The 20506-nt window shown below is 50.4% G+C and overlaps 1 protein-coding gene across 4 annotated transcripts; it reads right to left on the bottom strand.

Moving 5' to 3' along the window:
* Nucleotides 1-89: 89 nt before the first annotated feature.
* LOC116952511 (RNA-binding protein FXR1-like) lies at nt 90-19239 on the bottom strand. Of its 4 annotated transcripts, none has more exons than XM_032971903.2 (17): nt 19087-19239; nt 15132-15184; nt 14613-14706; nt 13069-13140; nt 12281-12429; nt 11319-11412; nt 10993-11109; nt 10217-10387; nt 9766-9844; nt 8868-8977; nt 7362-7448; nt 6296-6524; nt 4740-5030; nt 3966-4163; nt 3474-3572; nt 1586-1662; nt 90-1106 (listed from the first exon to the last, which is right to left on the bottom strand). In XM_032971903.2, exons 1-17 carry the CDS (start codon nt 19135-19137, stop codon nt 918-920), a joined length of 2160 nt encoding a protein of 719 aa, XP_032827794.2. In that variant the 5' UTR covers nt 19138-19239; the 3' UTR covers nt 90-917. The 4 variants fall into 4 exon arrangements, with proteins under 4 accessions (XP_032827794.2, XP_032827795.2, XP_032827796.2 ...); XM_032971904.2 differs by having other exon boundaries at nt 3474-3569; XM_032971905.2 differs by having other exon boundaries at nt 10217-10375.
* Between the last annotated feature and the right edge of the window lie 1267 nt (nt 19240-20506).

Genomic DNA, 20506 nt, shown 5'->3' with positions numbered 1-20506 from the left:
CATGCCCTCTTCGCAGCGAGAGACATGTTTTATTGATGCCGGCTGCAACTCTTATGAACCACGACAGTGGAGGTTGAACGGCAGAGGGGTGAGTGGCAGGTCAAGCTTTATTTGTTATTTGCATACAGTGTATTGCACATCAAGAATAACAGTGCTTGATAACGCAAGCCCCACGTCACTGTTCATGGGTGGACCTGGCTTCAATATAAATTACGAAGGACAAAACAATTACCCAAAAAGCACATGCAAAAAGAAAGCCATAATAAATACTGCAATCTGGAATAAATAAACAAGTACTAATTGAAAACGTTGTAACAAATGCATTTATTTGGCAACGCCAGAAAGCATGGGATCAGATTCCACAGTTTCGCGTCTGTAGTCTTACATACGATTAGGTTTATGGGTTTGCTCCAAACCACACGTACAGGAAAAGAGAAACTCTGTGTACGGCCCGAGTGATGGCATCACGCGCACAGCAATCCCAGCCAGAGTGCTTGTCCAAAAGTAAACAAAGTGTTCATACTGTGGGCGAACAATTCTTGTCATTTGCGATTTTATGTCTTACAATTGTGGTCAAATTTCTCCGCCGCTCTCCCTGCGCCGGAGACGAGACGCCGATGCAGAGCAGCCCCGCTATCGTAACAAGGCACACCACCACCTTCCTCTCGTGTGGGGCTCAAATTGAAAATGGCTCCATTTTTACTTCATCGCTATTCACAGGTTCTCAACGCAAGCGCTTATCTTTTGGCTTTGCCCTGTGGGACTCGGCACGCGTTAACATTTGCAGCGAACTACGGAGCGCCACGTTTCGCACACGCGCGTGCACAAACGCACATGGATGAACGCACGCATGAACGGACTCACAAACACGCGCTCGCACCGAGAGCGCGGGAGGTGGGGGCAAGCCCTGGTGCCGGTTACGCTTCGCCGTTTAGCAGCATCTCAGCCGGACCCACTTCAGTTTTCCCATCTGTGGGGTCGCTCTTTTTAGGAGGCCGCTGCTGTTTGGCGGCACTGGGAACAGCGGTGGTGGCGGCGGCGGCGATATCACCGCCATTCGAAGGAGCTCCGGGGCTGTCCCCACTCAGGGATCCGTCTGCCCGTGCCTGAAAGGAAAAAAGTATTTGGCGGCGAGTAATTTTCTGCAGGGACCCACAGCCATGATTGGCTGCTCACTTCCAAAAGCTCGGTCAGTTCTAGATGCGGAACGGATCGATCGGTGAAAATAAACTGCGCCCATCATGATACATGAACCGACTTGCACATCTAATTGATTTTGTACAGTATATGCAAATTATATGCTTGTGTGCCGTAGACTGATATAATTCACCCTAAAACAAATTCCAAGCCCAACACAAATGAGACATATAAACAGATAAAGATTATTTAAATCGGGATCATAACCAAGAATCGTAAATTGACCACCAGTCCAGCTGCAAACCTCAACTTCCTGAGGCATTGCGGTGCGAGGTGCAACATCCCTTGAAAGGGGGCTTACTGGTGTTGGACAAACTTCAAGGGTACTGCTACCAAGACTACGCTCGCCTGGCTGCGAGGACAGCCACTGATCAATCCGTCTGATTACCGGATGTGGAGGCTCCTTGGTGGGCGGTCGCTGCCGGCTCTGGGATTCGGCTCGAGAAATGTAGTCGGCCACCGTCACTGCAAACAACACAGTGCACACGCACACACGATGGATTCAACCCACCAATACCACCACCACACTCATTCACGCACGCTCAAACAGGACTTGTAAGGGCTCAGAGCCTGCACGAAAAACACATGCTGGTTATTCCTCTGCAATAGACGCACAAAACTCATTTAAAATTAGTGAATTAGTCAAGAGCATTACATTAGCAGCAAGCTAAAGAAACACCCAATCAACAATCACATCTCTTTGTGAGTGTGTATCATTCGATAAGTGCATGCTTACACGTAACACGTTAGATAAACTTTGGTAACGTAGAAACCGCCATCACGAACATGAGCCGAACGAAAACAAGACGCCTCGTTTCTGCGAGGGAAAGCGTGACCCGCAGTGACCGGAGGAAGTTTCACACGTAGGTGGACTCTCTGAATACAGCGACACATCCCAACCAACACACCCAGCCGCAGGTATGGTCAACAGCAAAGTCACGTTCTTAAATCACCAATGCAAACTCCAGTGTCAACAATACTGATAAATCTACATAGATCTCAAACACCAGTGAGTGAGCTCCATTAACCAAGAGGCCCACGTCACTAGTTTACTCATCGTTGGCATTCGGATGCACAGTTGCGCACTTCTGTTGATTGTAAAAGCAGAACGCCAACAGGAGGATTACAGCGGCATTGTTTTCATTGACCATTTCGAGCAGTGGCTCTTAACCTGGGGTGCACGCACCCCCTGTCGATGCGAAATGCCCTTTCTGGGGGTGTGAGACACGGCCAGATTTTTCTGGAAGGTAAATAATCGAAAACACAAATTAAGCATGGACACGTAAGTACAACTACTTTGTTTCATCAAACATGTATTTTTTTACATCTTTTTTTTTTTTACAATTGAAAACCAAAGGGGAGCAGGCTGCAGTTAAAAGATTAAGAACCACTGAGTTCGAGTCCGTAACCGGCCGGGTGTGAAGCTGTGGTCAAGAGTGCCAAGCTCACAATAAAGATATGCGAGTTCAATTCCAGGTCGGTGCTCAACTCGAGTCATTATGCTTCCATGGTTGATGCAATGAGCAGTGGATTGCTCTAGAAAGAGACTGGTTCCTCATGTGGGGATGTGGAATTTCCAACACTTGCTGGCTCAGGGCCTTCAATGGAGATGAGCACCGCTTGTCCGAACTGGATAGAAACTTCTTTAACTTTTAAACGAGAAATGAATCCTCTTTCCTCCTATGCTGCGTGTGGATCGTAGCGGAGCACGGGAGACGATCAATACCCAATCACCTTTGCTGTGGTAGCAGAGGCGACTCCAATTTCTTAGCAACTAAAAGAGGCTCGTCACCCTCATTGTACATTCAGGCAGTTCGTTTGGTAACACGTTTTAAAGTTTATACAGCAACCTGAGAACAGAAGCAGCATTTCACACCGTGCGCCGTAGGCACCATACTTCCACCGACGCACGCCGAGCTGCTAGGCACAAGTCACACCGCTGTGACCGGCGTTGCGCCAAGATGTGGATTAAAGCGGAAGCGGTTTCCTCCGGTTTCCGAAGAGATTTCCGGCAGCGTCAGTGGCCATTCGCACCAATGACTACGAACCTGCACGTCAAGCGTGAACACAATTCCATCCCCGTGCCCTTCCATTGACTCCAATCTCCAACCAACGCAGGGGCAGTGGCGCACAGCACACGGGCGGAGCTACATCCTGAACAGGGCCAGTCCTGTCCAGTAGCAAAGGTGGGGGACCACGAGTGCAAGATATGGTACGGGTTAGGGGCGAGTTAGAGGCATGCAATGCAAACGCATCCGGCTCCTGGGAGACGACACCTGGGATCTGCCGGTCACAGCTGAGCGAGCCGGAGGCCGGGGCCCGACGCCGGCGCCGACTCCGATTTCGCCGTTGGGGCCTGGGCTCGTCACTCTCTTCTGATGAGACAGCCATAGGCCACAGTCGAGTCAGCGAGTTCGCGCGCGCACGCGCACACCCAGCACCACGAGACCCTCACTCGCTCGCAGTTGGCTCGCGCGTAAACACCGGCACGAGAATCTCAACAACAGGTCCCACTCTCTGCAAGGGCCCACAGCTGTAATGATCCGCAGTAAGCGTCGAAACAAATGTGACGCGATGGGTTTTTTGCGCAGTCGTTCCGTAACCACGCTCGGACCGTCAACTCGCTCGACTCGAGGACCGGGCGACGATCGCGGGCGGGGGGTGGGGGACGCCGCGATCTCGGCAGCGCCCTTTCGGAGCTCCGACCTCGAAGCCGCCTGGGCGCCACGGGCGGACGCCAGACTTGCCCCCGGAGGGAGCCGACTCACCGGCGCCGTTGACGGACGCGCTGTCCGACTCGCTCACGGTGTCCATCAGCGAGGGCTCCTCGTCGGCGCGGCGGCGGCGCGAACGCCGGCGCCGGGGCCTCAGCTGGGTCTCGCTGCCGTCCGTGTCGGCTGCGAGCTCCGCCTCTGCCTGCTGCTCCCCGAGCAGCCGGAAGGGGTTGCTGTCCGGGTCGCGCAGCACTGCAAAGGCGAAGGCAACGGCGCGCTCGCAAGAGACGCCGCAGTGGCCACCCGGGGCTGCGCTTGTGGCGGCGGCGGTGGCGGTGGGTGTTATTGATACACACTCGACAGCACTTCACATCTCAACATGATTTAAATGGGCACCCCCAACGGCAGCTGTCCCCATCGGTACGAGGGGACTCAACAACTGGCCTGCAAACGGGCATTAGTCTGCCAGCAGTGGCGCATTTGTGCGGGATCCACCTCCGGGGTGGACGGTGGCGGAGGGTTGGGTGGGGACCTGATATCGGCGCGAAGCACTAATCCGGCTCAACACTGTGGGATGCGGGTGATGCCATCACGCAGATGTGCGCTGTGACATCACCACCGCGCACTGACACTTGCGTGCCAGCCAGCCAGGAATCAAGGTTTTTTTTTTTTTCCAATAGAGCAAATGGCTTCATAAGTAGATTCCAAATTTGAACATCAATCTTGAATTCAGCAGGGAGACAATGTGGCCATTCGGAGCCGGAGTGACGCGTCGTGGCGTTGTCTCACTGCTACAACTGTGTCGGCCATGCGACACGCCCACCTCACCGGAGCTGATGCTGGTCGCCCCGGGCTTGCTGCTGCTGCTTCCGCCACCTCCGCCGCCTCCTCCTCCACCGCCGCCCTTGACTGGCCCGGCTGCAGAGGTTCCCCCGCGGCCCCGCGCGGCGCTGGCTCCACCGCTACTGCCACCCCGACGGCTGCGCGTCTCCTCCTTGCGCTCCGTGGTGTCCCCGGCCACGCCGCCGCCTCCAGAGCCGCCTCCGCCGCCCCGGCCACGCCGATCCTCCCGTCGCTCCGACTCCGTCTCGGAGGCGTTCGACAGCTCAGAGTTCGTGCCTTCAACGGAGCACACGGGAATTAGCGCGGCCTCTCGCATGTTCACGCACGGCCACTTTCTTCCGTTTGTCTTTCACCCCCCAGCTGTGGTAGAGCCGTGCTCTCTGCACCACGTCACACGCGAGGCAACGCAGTCGGAGCTGTTACGAACAGCAGCAACACCGCAGAGGTCCCTTGAAACGCTCCTCCTCGTTCCTGTTCAGCTGGAAGTGTTCGTCATGTGACGCACCATCAAAGCATTGTTTAGTTCTCGGAACTAAATAATATACCTAAGTTTAAAAAGAAAATTCATCAAAGTGTTTTGTGTATTCATTCGTGACCGTGAACATTTGAGAACCCAGTTTTACCAAAGGTGTTCACTCCGATTTCAACTCAGGCTGCTCAGCACCGCAGGCCCAGTGCTGACGTGTGCCTGCATGGATGTTTGTGCATGGATGCTGTGCGGTGTTCGTCGATGGAAACACCAAGATCAAAAACCTTTTCTTATTTTCTTTTTGTTAATAATGAATAAGTATAATTCAAAGAGTGTATCAAAGTGACTGCACACAAAAATATAAGACCAGAATGAAACTCGCATCGGTATTGAAATGTCTCTGCTTAGCCAACATGAATTTAAACTCATGAAGAAATCAAGGTTAAGCGAAGGTGGTGGGGTCTGGAGTACAGATTTAAAACTCTCCAATTCACCATTCACCAATGATGGACCGCGTTGAGGTTGCATTGCACGCTTGTGCACCACTGCTGTTACTTTTTTTAAAACAATGGTTTTATCACAACACGGCGACGCGCAACTTTTTGACTTACGGCACCCAAAGTTACACTTCTGAGTAATTATCCATATCATTACACTTGCTTACGTGGGAAGTCTCATCGGGTCTCAAGACTTTTTCAGGAGGGTCCTGCCAAGTTTTTGCAGCAGGGGGTGACGTTGCCACTGTGTGTAATCCCATTTGAATAATTTGCAGGTATTTTTGTTAGCATTTGTATGTTTTGGTCAATACCAGTCAAGTTGTGTGTGGTTTTTTTCTAGCTATCGGAGGAGCACAAAGAGCCCAGAGGAAGTCCGTGCAGAACACAGGGAAAAACGTACAAATTCCACACAAAAAGGTGCCAGAGTCAGGAGTCGAACTAAGGTCCTTTCTTGCTGCGAGGCACGGGTATTACCACCACGCTGCCACTCTGCTGCCGCGAGTGCCTTTGCCCTTCGCCGTAACCCTTGTCAACACGACAGGTGGTGGATGTGGTCACAGCTCGCGGTCACGTACTGTATCCAGACGTGTATCCACGGCGCCCGCCCCGACCCCGGCCATTATAGGAGCGAGCATTGCGTTGCTGCTGCTGCTGCTGCTGCTGGGAGGCGGCGGCAGTGCTGTCGTCGGTCAGGTAGCCCTTGTCCCGATCGGGGCGACCGGGTCCACCGGCGCGTGGGCCCAGCCGGATCTGCCGCAGCTGTTCATCAATCTGGAGGCGCTCGAGTCGTAGCTCCTCCACCTCCTGCAAAAAGACAAAGGCCCCCCCCCCCCCCCGTGTAGCTTTGACAGACTTTTGGGGCAAGTGCTGTTCGTGAGTAGCAGCACCTATGAAGGCCGGCACGGCACACGAGGGGGTGGGTGGCCAGCACCACGCCCAGCAGCCTTTGTCTCCCCAGTGACGGTGTTTACACATGGCAACAGGTACTCGTTTGAGGCCAAATCGACATAGACGAGGCCCAGGACCGGTTTAGATTATCGTCACTGGTGCTGGCCCTGAGCAGGAATTGAACACGGATCGCTGGGTGCGTAGCGGAGCGTGCTATGCGCTGCCCATATGGATGCACACGGGCATAGTAGTGCACATGCATGACCTGCTGTAATCTATATATATAAAAGGTTAATTTGTGAATGTGTGTCTGTTCGAAATGTTTAGCATACTTGCCAACATGCAACAAACTTGAAATTTGGCATGTGGGTAGCTTCCAGACTGTACACAATGCAAAAATATGTAAATAGACTTTTGTATTTTTTTTGGGGGGGGGGGGGGGCGCAATAATGGATATATTTTGCACGCAAGTGAGCGGTGACGCCACATCTCTGTCATGTCACCCGCATGCGCAGCGTCACGCAGTGTGCCTGCTGACGTCACGCACCACCCCCCCCCCCAACCCTCCGCGTAGGCCGTGTATTAATCCAAGACAAGAATCCAAGTCTCGGGCGAAGCCGGGTAGTAAAGCTAATTTTATATATATTGAAACCGTCATAAAATGTAAACAATTATCAACTCCAGAAATGATAGACGCCATTACTACTGTGGTTTTGAGAATACGGCTGTGCTGATAGGGAGACACACACATACCTTCAGGTAGGCCAGGTGGTACTCAAGCAGGACTTGGGCATTGCTGATGTTCTCTTTAGTACCCACAAAGATGAAGGGAACCATGCCCTGGTAGGTGAGATGTAAAGGCAAGGCACACAGATGCATGAGGGTCACATTTGAAACCCAGACAATGGCAAACAACATCCACGTCACTTTACTCATTTCATATCAGTGAGTCAGCGATTTGCTGCTCAAATGAGCATTGAGGCAGTGCCCATCACCTGTTTGCAGCTCTAAGGCAGCGGTGGAAATTCCACATTCCTATGGCAAGGGGTGAGTTTATCCATAGCACAACATCTGTTGACTTCCCCATTAAGCGGTACTCGTTTTATCGACCCCGGAGGTAATGGTGGGCTGAGTAAACTTCCAGCCGGAATTTGAACTCGTGACCTCTCCAAATTGAAAGCCGCACGCTCAACCACTGGGCTACTTGGCTACTGTAAATGGGACTTTGCTGAAGCGTATTGCCCTGGGTTACTGACAAAGATTAAATAAACTGTTTTAAAAATCAAGGCATCGCCTATTAATAACAGAAATTTAAATAAATGATAAAAAATATATTTATTGATAATTTACTTATTTCCACTTTCTTTATTTAAAAGTGTGCATGGTAGGTTAAACACTCGTAAGTTCTCAGTTGCTTACACGTCTGTGGTTACAATTAAATAAAAACTACCTCGTTTAGATCTAAACACAGTTGTCCCTCGGCTAACATTCCACAGAAACTACTGTTAACCGAAATAACTGTTAATCAAATATAGGAATTACATGTTAAAAGCATCAATGCGTTCCAAGACGATCTGAAGTTGACCTTTTTGACCCTAAAACATAGTTCATAACATTTAAACACTCATGCAGTGATTTCATAATTTGTTTTAAGGTTAATTACTTTCCTACTCTTTTCCTTCTTGCTAATTCACTTTAAGGGCCATTGCAATAACTATTAATTAACTTTATAAGTATAAATCACCGAGTCTGCAAGAGCGTCGCTAATTGGCTGAAGGTGTGGCTCAGTCCACTTACGAGTGCTCCGATTGGCCAAAAATTGGCGCCCCACATACATAAAGTAAACATATCATTCGTCAACATTTTTACTTTAGTCGAAACCATGGGGTCCTATGGGAGGAGAAACGTTAACCGAAAAACCGTTAACTGATGTCACTGGTGAAGCGGGGGACTACTGTCATACATTTTTTAAATGTGCGTGCGCAGGATGATGGCAGAGGGTAGTGAGGCGAGTGATGGTGGCGATGGTGGTGATGGTGGCGATGGTGGTGATGGTGGAGAAGAATGTGATGGTGGGGAGGATGAAAGTAGTGTTATAAGTGGTGAGGATAGTGATGGTGGTTATGGTGGTGATGGTGGTGATGGTGGCGAGGGCGATGGCGATATGTGGCGATGATGAGATGGCGAGGGTGGCGAGAATAGCGATGGTGGCGAGGGAGATAAGGGTGCGATACGGTCACGTCTAAGATGAGGCGTCACCTCTTCACGCGGCAGCTTTTTGTCATTGTCGCCTTCGATGCGTACGCGTACCACCCCGGACTTGTCCACGATCTCCTGGATCACCTTCCCACTCTTCCCGATCACCTTCCCTGCACACGCAGCGGACCAGCAAGCAACAGCAGCCACCGTTCACCCCTCCGTGACAAGAGTGCGTGCGCTTGCAAATGCACGCTCGGCCAACTGGTACGACACGGCACGGTTACAAATCCACTCTCCCAGACGCACACCCAGGCTCCTCCGCAATGAGCGGGGCTTCTCAGGATCGGGTGGCTCAATGGCACCGACAACCCACTGCTGGCTCGCCACCATCAGAAGTGAAAACCGCTCTTGGATATGCAAACTCAATCAATCTAAAACACAGAACAGTCTATTAGGTAGGCGGGTACCAATGCATCAATGACAATCAATTCTTAAGCTTCGTATTCTATGTCTAAATATGTCGAACTTCTTTCGCACTGTACGTAGTCAAACCGCGTTAATCGGAGGTGCGGGGGGAGGGAAGGACAACAAACAAAACACACAAAAGTAGTTATAGATAAATGAGTTTTCATCGAGTTGATGTGCATCGACTTTGTGTGCGTGTAAAAATCAATAATTATTCATAAACATCGATTATTCCTCGAAATATTCCGAGAGTTACAATTGAGGTAAAAAAACTGGGAAACGTTACAAACGAGGTGATGAGCGAAAAATAATCGGTGGTTGAATTAGATCATGACACCAAATCGCGAAATAAGAGTCATCGACTCGCTACGTACAGGTAACAGCTGCTCCACATGCCAACGATTCTGGCACAAGGTCCCACAACCGGGCGAGGCAAACACAATAGGCGGCCACCGGCGCAAATAGGGAATGCACCGCGCGCGTGTATCCGTACCGACGAGGTCGCGCGGGACTTGCATGGGCTTCTCCATGAACTCCAGGAAACTGCGTGCAGCCTTCACAGCCTCGGCAGTCTGCCTCGAGAAGCCAGGCCACACGCGGGGAGGTGAGCGACACGCTGACGAAGACTCCCGACTACCAGAAAAGCCAGCTGGTGTGAGGCGTTGTAACCGGAGCACTGCAATTTAGCGCGCCGCAATTTTGGCAATGGAGACGTTAGTGCAAGAAATCATCGCGTGAATATGTTTACCATTGGCACCGTAAGATAGAGTGCTGTGAAAAGAGTGAGTCAGCCACCGAAGCCAAGACTTCAGGTCGCCACACATGCCTGCCCTGCTTGCGTACGTGTGATGGTGCTTCCTATGCACGTGCGCGTCTGTGTATGTGCATGCCTGCGTGCGTACGTGTGTGTGTATACGTGCGTGCAGGCGAGTTTGCCGTCGCACCTCCCCATAGATGCGGAAGGTGCTGGTGTCCTCGTCCAGCTCTATGGCGGTCACGCCGGGCACCTTGCGCGCCTGCTGGATGTTCGCGCCGTGCGTGCCGATCGCCAGCCCCATGAGCTCCGGACGCACACTGAACTCCTCATGGAAACCTGACTGCAGCTGCTTGGTGTTCTGCACACAAACGTGCGATCGGCTCAACTCCGAGCCTCCTGAAACACGCACGCAACGCCCGCCACTACCCTCCTTGCCAACAGGAGGGAAGATGCTGGAATTCAGGGGAGTGCACTCAAGCCACGGACCCGCACACACGGTAACCGGAGGGGCTGAGCCACATTCACGATCACAGTACGGGGGAAAATGTTAAAGCAAGTCCAAGTGTTTTCCTGTTCATATGACCACTGAAGTGGTGTCCATCTTCTTTTACAGCCCTGAGCCAGTGGTGGAAATTCTGCAATCCTATGGTGTGGTGGGAAAGGACATAACCAGGACAACAATTGTTGACTTCATAAAAAAAAGGTGACGAATTTTAAATATACCCCAGAGAGATGATGCCAACACCCTACTAAACATTTGAACTCGCAACGTTCTGATTGTGGGCTGCTCACTCTACTGCTGAGCCACCTGGCTGGACTCGCCAACAGGTGCTTAAACCTGGCCTTCAATAAAGGGAACAAAGTCAATTAAATGAACGGAGAAACTTCCGTCAACCCAGGCCGTTAAAGCCACACACCACACAGCAACATTGCCCAAGAGCAGCAGCACAGCCAAGGGCCCACCTCTAGCTGCTTGGTGGCCTCCTCGTTGCGCGTGCGGAGCAGCAGCTTGGTACGGATGCTCCGGAAGTGCATGTCGCTCAGCAGTCCGGCACGCTTTACGGTCGTGTCGCTCGTAGACTTAGGGGAGGAATCGGGACGAACAGAAACAACGCAGGCACGCGTGCCATGTAACACGGCACTCGACAAAGACTCCCAAGGCAAAGCGAAGAGTAAATAAGAAACGATGACAAACTTTCAGTTGCGTACAAAACACACCGGTCTAGACAGGGGAATGGATTTAATGTACATGCACTTAAAAAACACGCTCCAGCCCGGTGCTCACTTACCACCACTACCAACCGACTGTTTTCGGCATCAAACTGTATGGATGTGGCACCAATTGCTTTCTTAAAGTCCCTGTGAACAGCATCACTCGCACAGCTGGAGAGGGAACACAAACGGCCGGGAATTAGTGCTGCAGTTCCCTGCCCTCTCTCCTATCGCGGCGTTTTATGCGTCACTCGTTTCCTCCCTTAACATCGTAAATGTTCCATCTAAAAATATTCTGAAGCAGAAGATTAGTGCTGGATAGTTCCATTTTAATATGCAATTTTACTGAGGGACTGTGTGTTGTATGTATGTTGAACTTATGAGACCTCCTTTGCCAGTAACAATATATAGTAATAGGTTTTACCCTTTTAACTGGCACAAAAACTGACACCTTTATTCAAGGTATCATGTTTGCAATAACCACAACACAAGCAGTCAAAATGCAAACAAAAGAGACAACTCTGATAATAATATGCACTGTCCTTGAATTTGATTGGTCCACACCCGAGACGGCTTTTCTTAGAGCCTAGTCTCCACTGGTGTTGGACCAGATGACCTATTACTATATGTTGAACTTCTTTCGCACGGTACGTAGACGGCCGTAATAATCGGAGGTTGTCATGGTGTGTCCTGGGACTGTTTTTGTTTTTGATGTGGATTTGCTGGCTTGCCCAAACTTGCATTTAGTGTTGAAAAATCGGCAGGAATTGATGTACTTACGCTATTTGTACTTTTATACTTTATTCATTTTGACTTTCTTGTCTTCTCTACTTTGCACTCCTATCGTTTTCTGTTGTTGTAACGTTCTGACCCCGTCCCTACTGGACATGTGAAAGGGCTTCATAGCTCATCGGATTCCTCTAGTATAAATAAAGATTCTGATTCTGTCTCTCAGCCCCGCGCGGTCTTGTCCAAAGATGCATCCGGGAGCCTTTTCACAACCCACGCGTATCCCCACATCCGTCAATGCGGAACTCACTGTGGCTTGAGGTCCTCGGGCACAGGGATGGAGAATTTGTGGAACGCGTTCTTTCCAATCGCCTTGTTGGGGTTGGTGGGTCGAAGACGCTCTATCGTCACGATCTCGTTGTACGTTGCATCACACGCCGCGTACTCAATCACATAGAACTGAAAAAACGGAGAGCATTTACAACCACGCAGCAGCAGCAAAGCACTTCACCAGCTCATTCTCTTTTTTCCGCAAGTTTATCCCCATAGTGCTCTCGCCCGTCATGTGACGTGTTCCATCGGAAATCTCAAAGACGACTGTGTCTCCCCATATTCGACAACGGCCGTGAAAGGGTACATCACAAAACTACTTCCGAGATCCTTACATTGGACCTCTCATCCATGACTAAGGGACGAATACTTTGCAGCTTTATCCTGCTACACAGAGGTGCTCATCACAAGGCAGGTAGACCAATCATTGTTTTTATTTCTCAGCAAGACGTTTTTTCTAAATTAAGTGAAAAACGCAAATTTAATATTAATAACTTCTTCTGGTCACTAGTGATCTGGCTGTGACCATCACTTTATAACACCGATTCACACCCAGGATCTCATTAGGGTCAGGGCTAGAGCCCTGTTCACAGTTCTATTACAGAAGCAGAATGCGGGATTCGTCTGACCAGTACGGAACGAGACAATCTGACCTTCGCAAAACCACTACAAAGTAGCCAATCACAGAGCATTACACCGACAGCCTGGCACGGCCACGTCAACGTGCTTAGACTTTCATTGAAAACAGGTATGAGTGGGCAAGCCCACCTCTCCCTTCATCATGCGGACCCGCGCCAGCCACCAGCCGCACGGCTCATTGTCATTGGCCCGAGAGAACACCTGCCCAAACACACACACCACCGTATAACCGTGTGAACACACACAAACCACCGTATAACCGTGTGAACACATACACACACCACTGCATAACAAAGTGAACACACACCACCATATAACCGTGTGAACATACACACACATCACCATATAACCGTGTAAACACACACACCACCGCGTAACAAAGTGAACACACACATCACCATATAACCGTGTGAACACACACACACCACCGTGTAACAGTGTACAAACACACAATCTATGGGTAAATTATAAAAAGGGATAACAGCTTCATCTGGATGCATTGGTGTACTCTGGAATCGAGTGCTTTGAAAGGAAAGGGTTGGTGAATCATGCAGGGATGGCAACGAGAAGACAGTACACGAAGTGGGTTTGTAAACATGTCTGTGTGGGCCAAAAGTATTTTGCCCCACGTGTGTAGGTTTTTTTTGGGGTACTCGGCTTCGTCCCACACCAAACGCACTCAACTATTATATGGGTGAGGGTCGATTGCCAAGAAAAGCACTGGAATGGGTGTTCACTAGTCGAGAGACCAGGGGGAAGACCTAAGAGCAGATGATGGAATACTCTTGAGGATACATCTTGGAGGTCGCTGTATGGCTACTGTGCAGTAGCTGCGGGATCTGGTGGAGGGTAGAAAGCGTTGGTGATGAGGTGCAGTGGTGGCATCAACAACTTTGGCCATGATGACGTCTCGATCCCGGTTGAACGTGCAACCGGGTTAAACTTTCCAATGCAGGAACCGACTGAAATACAGGGCGTTTTAAAAAGATGGACCCGATTTGAAATCGATATATCTCTGCAACCACGAACCGCCCATGAATGAAACGCTTACCACTTGAAAGGGCGGGGCATAGAGTTTTCAAATGATTACCGCTCGACGCCTCTCCCAGCGCACAGACAGCCCCTAGCCTCAGTCATTCGCAAGACAACACCGCCTCAACGTTGGATAGGTCTCACGGGACCCCAAGACTTGGCGCTACACTCTTGGCCCCCAAGATCCCCAGACATCATCACACCCTGCGACTTTTTCTTGTGGGGATACGTCAAAGACCGTGTTTTTGTGCCACCAGGGGGACGGCACATAGAGCATTTATAAAATGGTTAGTAAAACTTGATAACTCATTAAACTGTTTGTAACTTTTTGTGTAATTGTAACATGTTGCCATCGTCAAATATACTGCTTTGAAATTGGGTCCATCTCTTTTAAACACCCTGTAGTCTCGATTCCAAGCAATGTTTTTACCGAGTAAATATTATCACTAAAATAAACTGCAAAATTGTTAAAAACACAATTACCAGCCGTTACATCTTAAGCTCACCTGCTATGCGCATGTTAAAACTCACATCGGCATTGTATTATTTGACCAAATTGCACCGTAGAGCGCGATTCAGGTCATCATAGGTCCGACGGGAGTTTGTCGAAGGGGAGCACAGCCGTGTGTTGTGGAGCTCACCTCCACTTCGTCGCCCTCGCCAATCTCCTTGCTGAAGTCATCCGGAGGAGGCAGTCGGATGTCGTGGAATGGGATCTGACGCTCGGGCTGCCAGCTGTCACAAGACATTGCAAGTCAATTAAAGCACAGGCATCGCCGACAGTCATGCACTCGTGTGAAGCAACCGTGCTTTTTAATGCTTTCCAACTCAGGTGGCTCTGTCCATCTGTCCATAATGGGGGTGGGAGTGGCACTGCAATCCTTGAAAGGATTGTGTTGCTGTTAGGGGCTCACACGATTGAACACTGGCCTCATTGATCAAAGTACTGCCGAAAACTGAGACCCTAGCCAGAGCAAAAAAATACTCTTTGCAAAACCGCATACGAGTTTGGCCCTGACATCTGCCTTTCAGTTTCCGTACCATTAATTATATAGTTCTGATGACAAGCGCAGGTTGGAAAGCATCAGATAGCCCATGTGCACGGGTGATTTTTCTGAACCTGTTTTGTGGCAGCATTTAACCAATGTGTAAGAACTCACTTGTTTTCAAATGCCACTAATAGAGAGTCCTCCAGAATGTCCTTCACAAAAGCCTGGTAGAGCAAAAGAGAACAAGGCAAGGATGATGGTTGTGTGACTGACAGACAGGTGAGTCAAACCTACAAGGTTTATTTTACACGTTACTGAACTGCGATGAACCATTCCGTCATAACGATTTACAGCAGGTCCAAGCAAGTCAAATCTCACAAATGAATAAACACGAGATACAGCATCGCTCATCTTTGGCCCATGTCATGAGACTTATGGATATTGAATGTTCAGACATGAAAGATTTTCAGAGCAATTATTGCTCCAAACTGAAGACCGAAGATAGTCCCCATAATGTGGCTGCGGAGACGGTAACCAAAGAATGGGACACATAATCAACTTGTGCCCTGAGTGACACTTCACAAGAAGAATCAGGTGTCGCAACACAACCACACCTGAAGTCGTTATGTGGCTCATGAACCTCAATATAAAAATGTAGCATTTCACACACGATCCAGCCATGCCCCCGAAAGACTTTGTCCAAATTCAAACCAACTAAACACCCGTTCTTCCACATGAAACCCTGTTGCCTTTTGTAAACCCTACGAACCCAAACACGTGTCACGTAAAGAGTTGTGCCAGGTGGCATACACCTGTGATCCCGCACTTTGGAAACAAGGGGCTGGTGAAGCCCGCAGATTTGTGAAGTTCCATAAACGGGTTTGGGATATCGGGTGACTAGAAGCTGACAATACAAAAAAATGGGATCTCGGGATTCATTTGTGTGGACCTTTTGAGTATAATTTCCCTCATATGAATGGGGTTTTCTCCAGGTACTCCTTCATTCCATTTGCAAAAAAAACATTTTTGAACATGTAATTTATTCATGTAAGAAAGCTTCACCAAGTCTCACGCCACTTTTTCAGGAGAGTCCTGCATTGCGATGTTTGGCAAAGCAATGTGGTCATGAAAAAAGTCTTGAGACACCGTGAAACTTTCCTGGGGAAACAAGCATAACAATAATACAAACAATGCATGTTACACTTTTGTACTGCACGTAGCCAACCGTGCTAATCGGAGGTGTGGGGGAAAGACAACAAACAAACAAAATGTGAATATACTGTTCACGGTGAGGTAATGACCCAACAAAGATATTAAAAACTGCATCATTCACAGCGCGGGTGATCTCTGGTCAAAATATCCATCACTATTCTGGTTAAACTTAGCTGGCAACTCCTGGCATAAAAACTTAAAGCTGGTCATCGTTGGTTGTTTAAACGGTTGAGTGGCTATAAGAATGTCACTACAATAATGGTGAAGCAAAAATAACCCAACATCGACATTGCAAGAAGCTACTTCATATGTACACGAAATCAAATTCTTATACAAAAAAGCTCCTATAACATTACAAGACAATTTACGCAATAAGCGTGTAAACAGCTTGCCTTGCAGGTACGGAGAGAGATGACAAGAGTGGAGAGATGACAGGGTGGATGACCGTGAGACAAAGATCCCCTGTATAGCCTGAGCAGACTGTTGGGGCAAGTGCTATTAGTGAGCACCTATGAAGGCCAGCACCGCACACGAGGGGGTGGGTGGCCAACACCATGCCAGACCACATTTGTCTCCCCAGTGGCGATGTTAACACAGAGCACCAGGTACTTATCAGAGGCTGAGTCGACCTAGGGGAGGCCCAGGACCGGTTCAGATAATCGCCACTGGTGTTGGCCATCAGCGGGAATCGAACTCGGGGTGCCGGGTTCGTAGCGCAGCGCGCTAACCGCTGCACCACCGCTCCTCCATGAGAGAACACACACACTTGGGGCAGCAGTCAACTCCACAAAAGCCACTATCTTCTCCCTCTTTAGTTTGTCCCAATAACCACACGAAAAAATCCAAATGGGTGCCATTCATCAGACTTGCTTTTTCTTTTAAGGAAAAAAAGCAGCCAACAGAGACTTAAGACCCACGCGAAGGAAGGTGTCCCTGAACCATTTCGGCTCGTACGCTCGCAAAAGAAAACCACCAAGAGAGGCCAAATCCCAAAAGTGGAGAACGCTCGAGGGATTCCGCCAAAATTGCCTTGCCCAGTTACGGTGTCTGAAACATTGCCACCCCCCCCCCCCCCCGGGCAGCCCACCCAGACGCGATAGCGGAAAAGTCCTGCCTCCCTGTCAATCATCGTCAGCCGTCGTGCGCAATAGAGCCTCACCGGGCCACACAGCCATCATTCTGTCACGGGAGCGTTTTCTCTTCCCCACGCAGGGGGATGCTCTCTCTCGCTCTCTTTGCGAAGGGGTACCGTAGGTACTGCTCCTGTGAAACCCAAGGAAAGGGACCTCGGGTCGCCATTCAATCTGTTGACAGGCGCGACAGCTGACGGTCCCACAAGAGGCTGGCGAACAAGCCCACACACACGCCACACCATGGAATGCCCCCCCCACTCCCTCCATCCTCGCTGTATTTATAGCCGATTGGTAGGGTGCCGCGATGTGTGACCGTGCCCACCAAAAATAGTCTGCAAACTCCATTCTGTATCAACCAACGCACAAGTGTCTCCATTTGTGAGCAAGCTTTTCACACCGGCCACGTGGAGGACTTATTTTAGCTACCGCACGCGTTCGGCGACGTTGCGATTTTCGGAGTTTTCACTTTGGCCATGTGAGTGGTGTGGAGTACGTTATTGTTGTCATACACAACGTTTGAAATCTGACAATTTGTAATTTTCTACCCAAGAAAACCCCAATCGGAGTGCGCTGCCACCATTTGGACATTAGATGCGGCGTGCGTGAGAACTGCATCTTGTCAGAAGCCCAAACCACCCATGGTTCCCCCCCCCCTCCCACACCTGTCTAGTGCTCGGTCTCTGATGGAAGAGTTGAGCACCAGATTCATCCCTCTCTCAAAATCGACACAAAAAAAAATCAGCGGTGAAGTGTCTCGATAACAAAAAAACCCCAAAAGTGTTAAAGCCATGCACCGTCTAACATAATAATCAAAAAACAATTTTAATTTCTAGGCCACGGGGGCACGCTTGCCATTCCCTTCTGTTCATGGTAGCTATGACAACACAAATGTATGGAAAGGGGCTGGTCAATGTTGTAACTTAGTTGTCAAACTACAGTACAACCTATGTGGTGACTTGAGGCCACTAATTCCCGTCTTCCCATCTGTCAATCTACATCTATGCCTGCCTGTCCTCATGAACTATGTGGCTTACAGCTTCTATTGCTTTGTGGCCCAATGACTCCCTGGTTTCGCAACCCACGATGGCAACCCTGTCAACTCTCCCTCCACCAGCCGTGTCGTCTCTGCCTGTGCCTGTCCCCCCGCCGTGTCTCCCATGGTTCTCGCCTCCTGTCTAGCGGTGGCCTCGCTCGCCGTCTCTCCCGTGAATCCTGTGTCAATCTCTCTCCTCACGTCTCGCCCCCGTGTCCCTATACCTCGAGCGTCTCCCACGTGTATTGTACACCGTGTCTCGCTCCAACTCCAGTCTCCCTTCACTCGTGTCTCCGTCTCTCTTCGAATTCAATGTTGAGTGTATCCCGGTGGTCAGCGTGTCTCCCACCGGCCCTCACCCATGTCTCCGACCCCTGTGCCTCCCAAACTCCGCATGTCCACGCGTCTCCCAATCTCCCCATGTCCTCCCTGCTTTTCCCACATCCCCGTGCCTCCCCCTCTTTCCCCGCGTCTCCCCCACCACCATCTCCCCGCGTCTCTCCCCGTGTCCCCTCGCTCTCCACACCACCACCACCACCACCGTCGCACCTGAAGGCCTCGACTCTCTCTCTGCGTCGCGGCCCCCTCAACCGCGGCGTCGGCTGCCCCGCGAGCGAGCGAGCGCCGATCGCCCGTGGGCCGCCACGAGACGCGGACCGCACTCGGGGGAAGCCCCGAGGTGGTCTGGGGAGGGGGCCGAGCAAGCGAGAAGGGACAGGCGCGGGGTGTGGGACCAGGGCCGCCATACCTTGTAGAAGGCGCCGTTCGAGCCGCGCACCTCCACCACCAGCTCCTCCATGTTTGCGCGCGCGGGACTCTGGGAAGGCGCCTCCCGCAAGACGATTTTGTTTTAACGCCGTCTGTGACGCAATCGCGTCGCGCCGTGACGCCATCGCGCCCCGTGTGCGTGACGCCGTCGCGTCGCGCCGTGACGCCGTCGCGCCCCGGTTAAGCAGGAGCGCGGCGGCGTGACGCCATCGCGTCGCGGGTTGACGCCCTCGCGCCCCGAGTTCGTGACGACATCGCGTCGCGCCGTGACGTCGAGACCCGCGCGCCGAGTTCGTGACGACATCGCGTCGCGCCGTGACGTCAAGACCCGCGCGCCGGTTCGTGACGAGATCGCGTCGCGCCGTGACGTCGTCGCGCCCCGAGTTCAGCCTGACCGTGACGTGACGCCATCGCGTCGCGGAGTGACGTCGTCGCGCGCTGCTGCTCAGCGCCGTTGTTGTGACGTTGTCGCGGGAGGAATCACACCGCGCGTCTCGCGCGACGAAACTTTTTTTTTAATTTCATTTCAGTTTCATTTATTTGGTGTAGCCCTGTGAGACATTCGGCTCTTGAACAAATTGCAACCGCAACAAACAAAAACATGAACAAGAAAACATCTTAAAGTGACTTGGCAAACAGAAACATCCAGGAAAAAACAGCTAAAATATTCCAGAAAAAGCACCGTACACCAACGCTGTGTGCAAAAATCCCAGTGGGATGCAAGTCAAACAACAACAACCAACAAGACAGCTTAGATTAAAGCCATCAGTTTAACTCCGTACTACAACAAGCAAACATGGCCAAACCAAAAAAACTTTTCGAAATCACCAAAATAAAGCCATAAAAGCAATGTAACAGTGATCATAGGAACTGTGCCCGAATTTTCACAATAAACGACAAACAACTTATTCTTTGGTTCTTTCGGTAATGTCACGTAGAATGAGAATAAAATAATAAATTGATAAAATAAAATAACACAATAAAATTCTCACGACGTTTCGGCCACAACACAAGCGGCCTTCATCAGGTGAAGGGACGAGACTCACTCCAGCGCTGTCCTCCAGACAGTCTCGTCCCCTTCACCTAATGAAGGCCACTTGTGTTGTGGCCGAAACGTCGTGAGAATATTATTGTGTTATTTTATTTTATCAATTTATTATTTTATTCTCATTCTACGCGACTTTACCGAAAGAACCAAAGAAGATGAATCCTTGCAGTCACGCAAGCTTTAAACCGAGACAAACTACGTGTACCACCGTCGTTGACGTCATGCGTCTGCCAACCCGAGCGAGGAGGGCGGCGGGGACGGAGGTTTAACATGGACGGGGACTTGGTGCTCAACAGGGAGGAGGTCCACATTTGCTCTAAGGCTCCGTGCGCATGAATCCACACTCTCTTCC

This window comes from Petromyzon marinus, chromosome 47 (assembly GCF_048934315.1).
Source record: "Petromyzon marinus isolate PM22_M1 ecotype Great Lakes invasive population chromosome 47, UKy_Petmar_22M1.pri1.0, whole genome shotgun sequence".
Taxonomy (NCBI): domain Eukaryota; kingdom Metazoa; phylum Chordata; class Hyperoartia; order Petromyzontiformes; family Petromyzontidae; genus Petromyzon; species Petromyzon marinus.
Note: the sequence above shows the minus strand (reverse complement) of the source record. Positions and strands in the feature narration are given on the sequence as shown.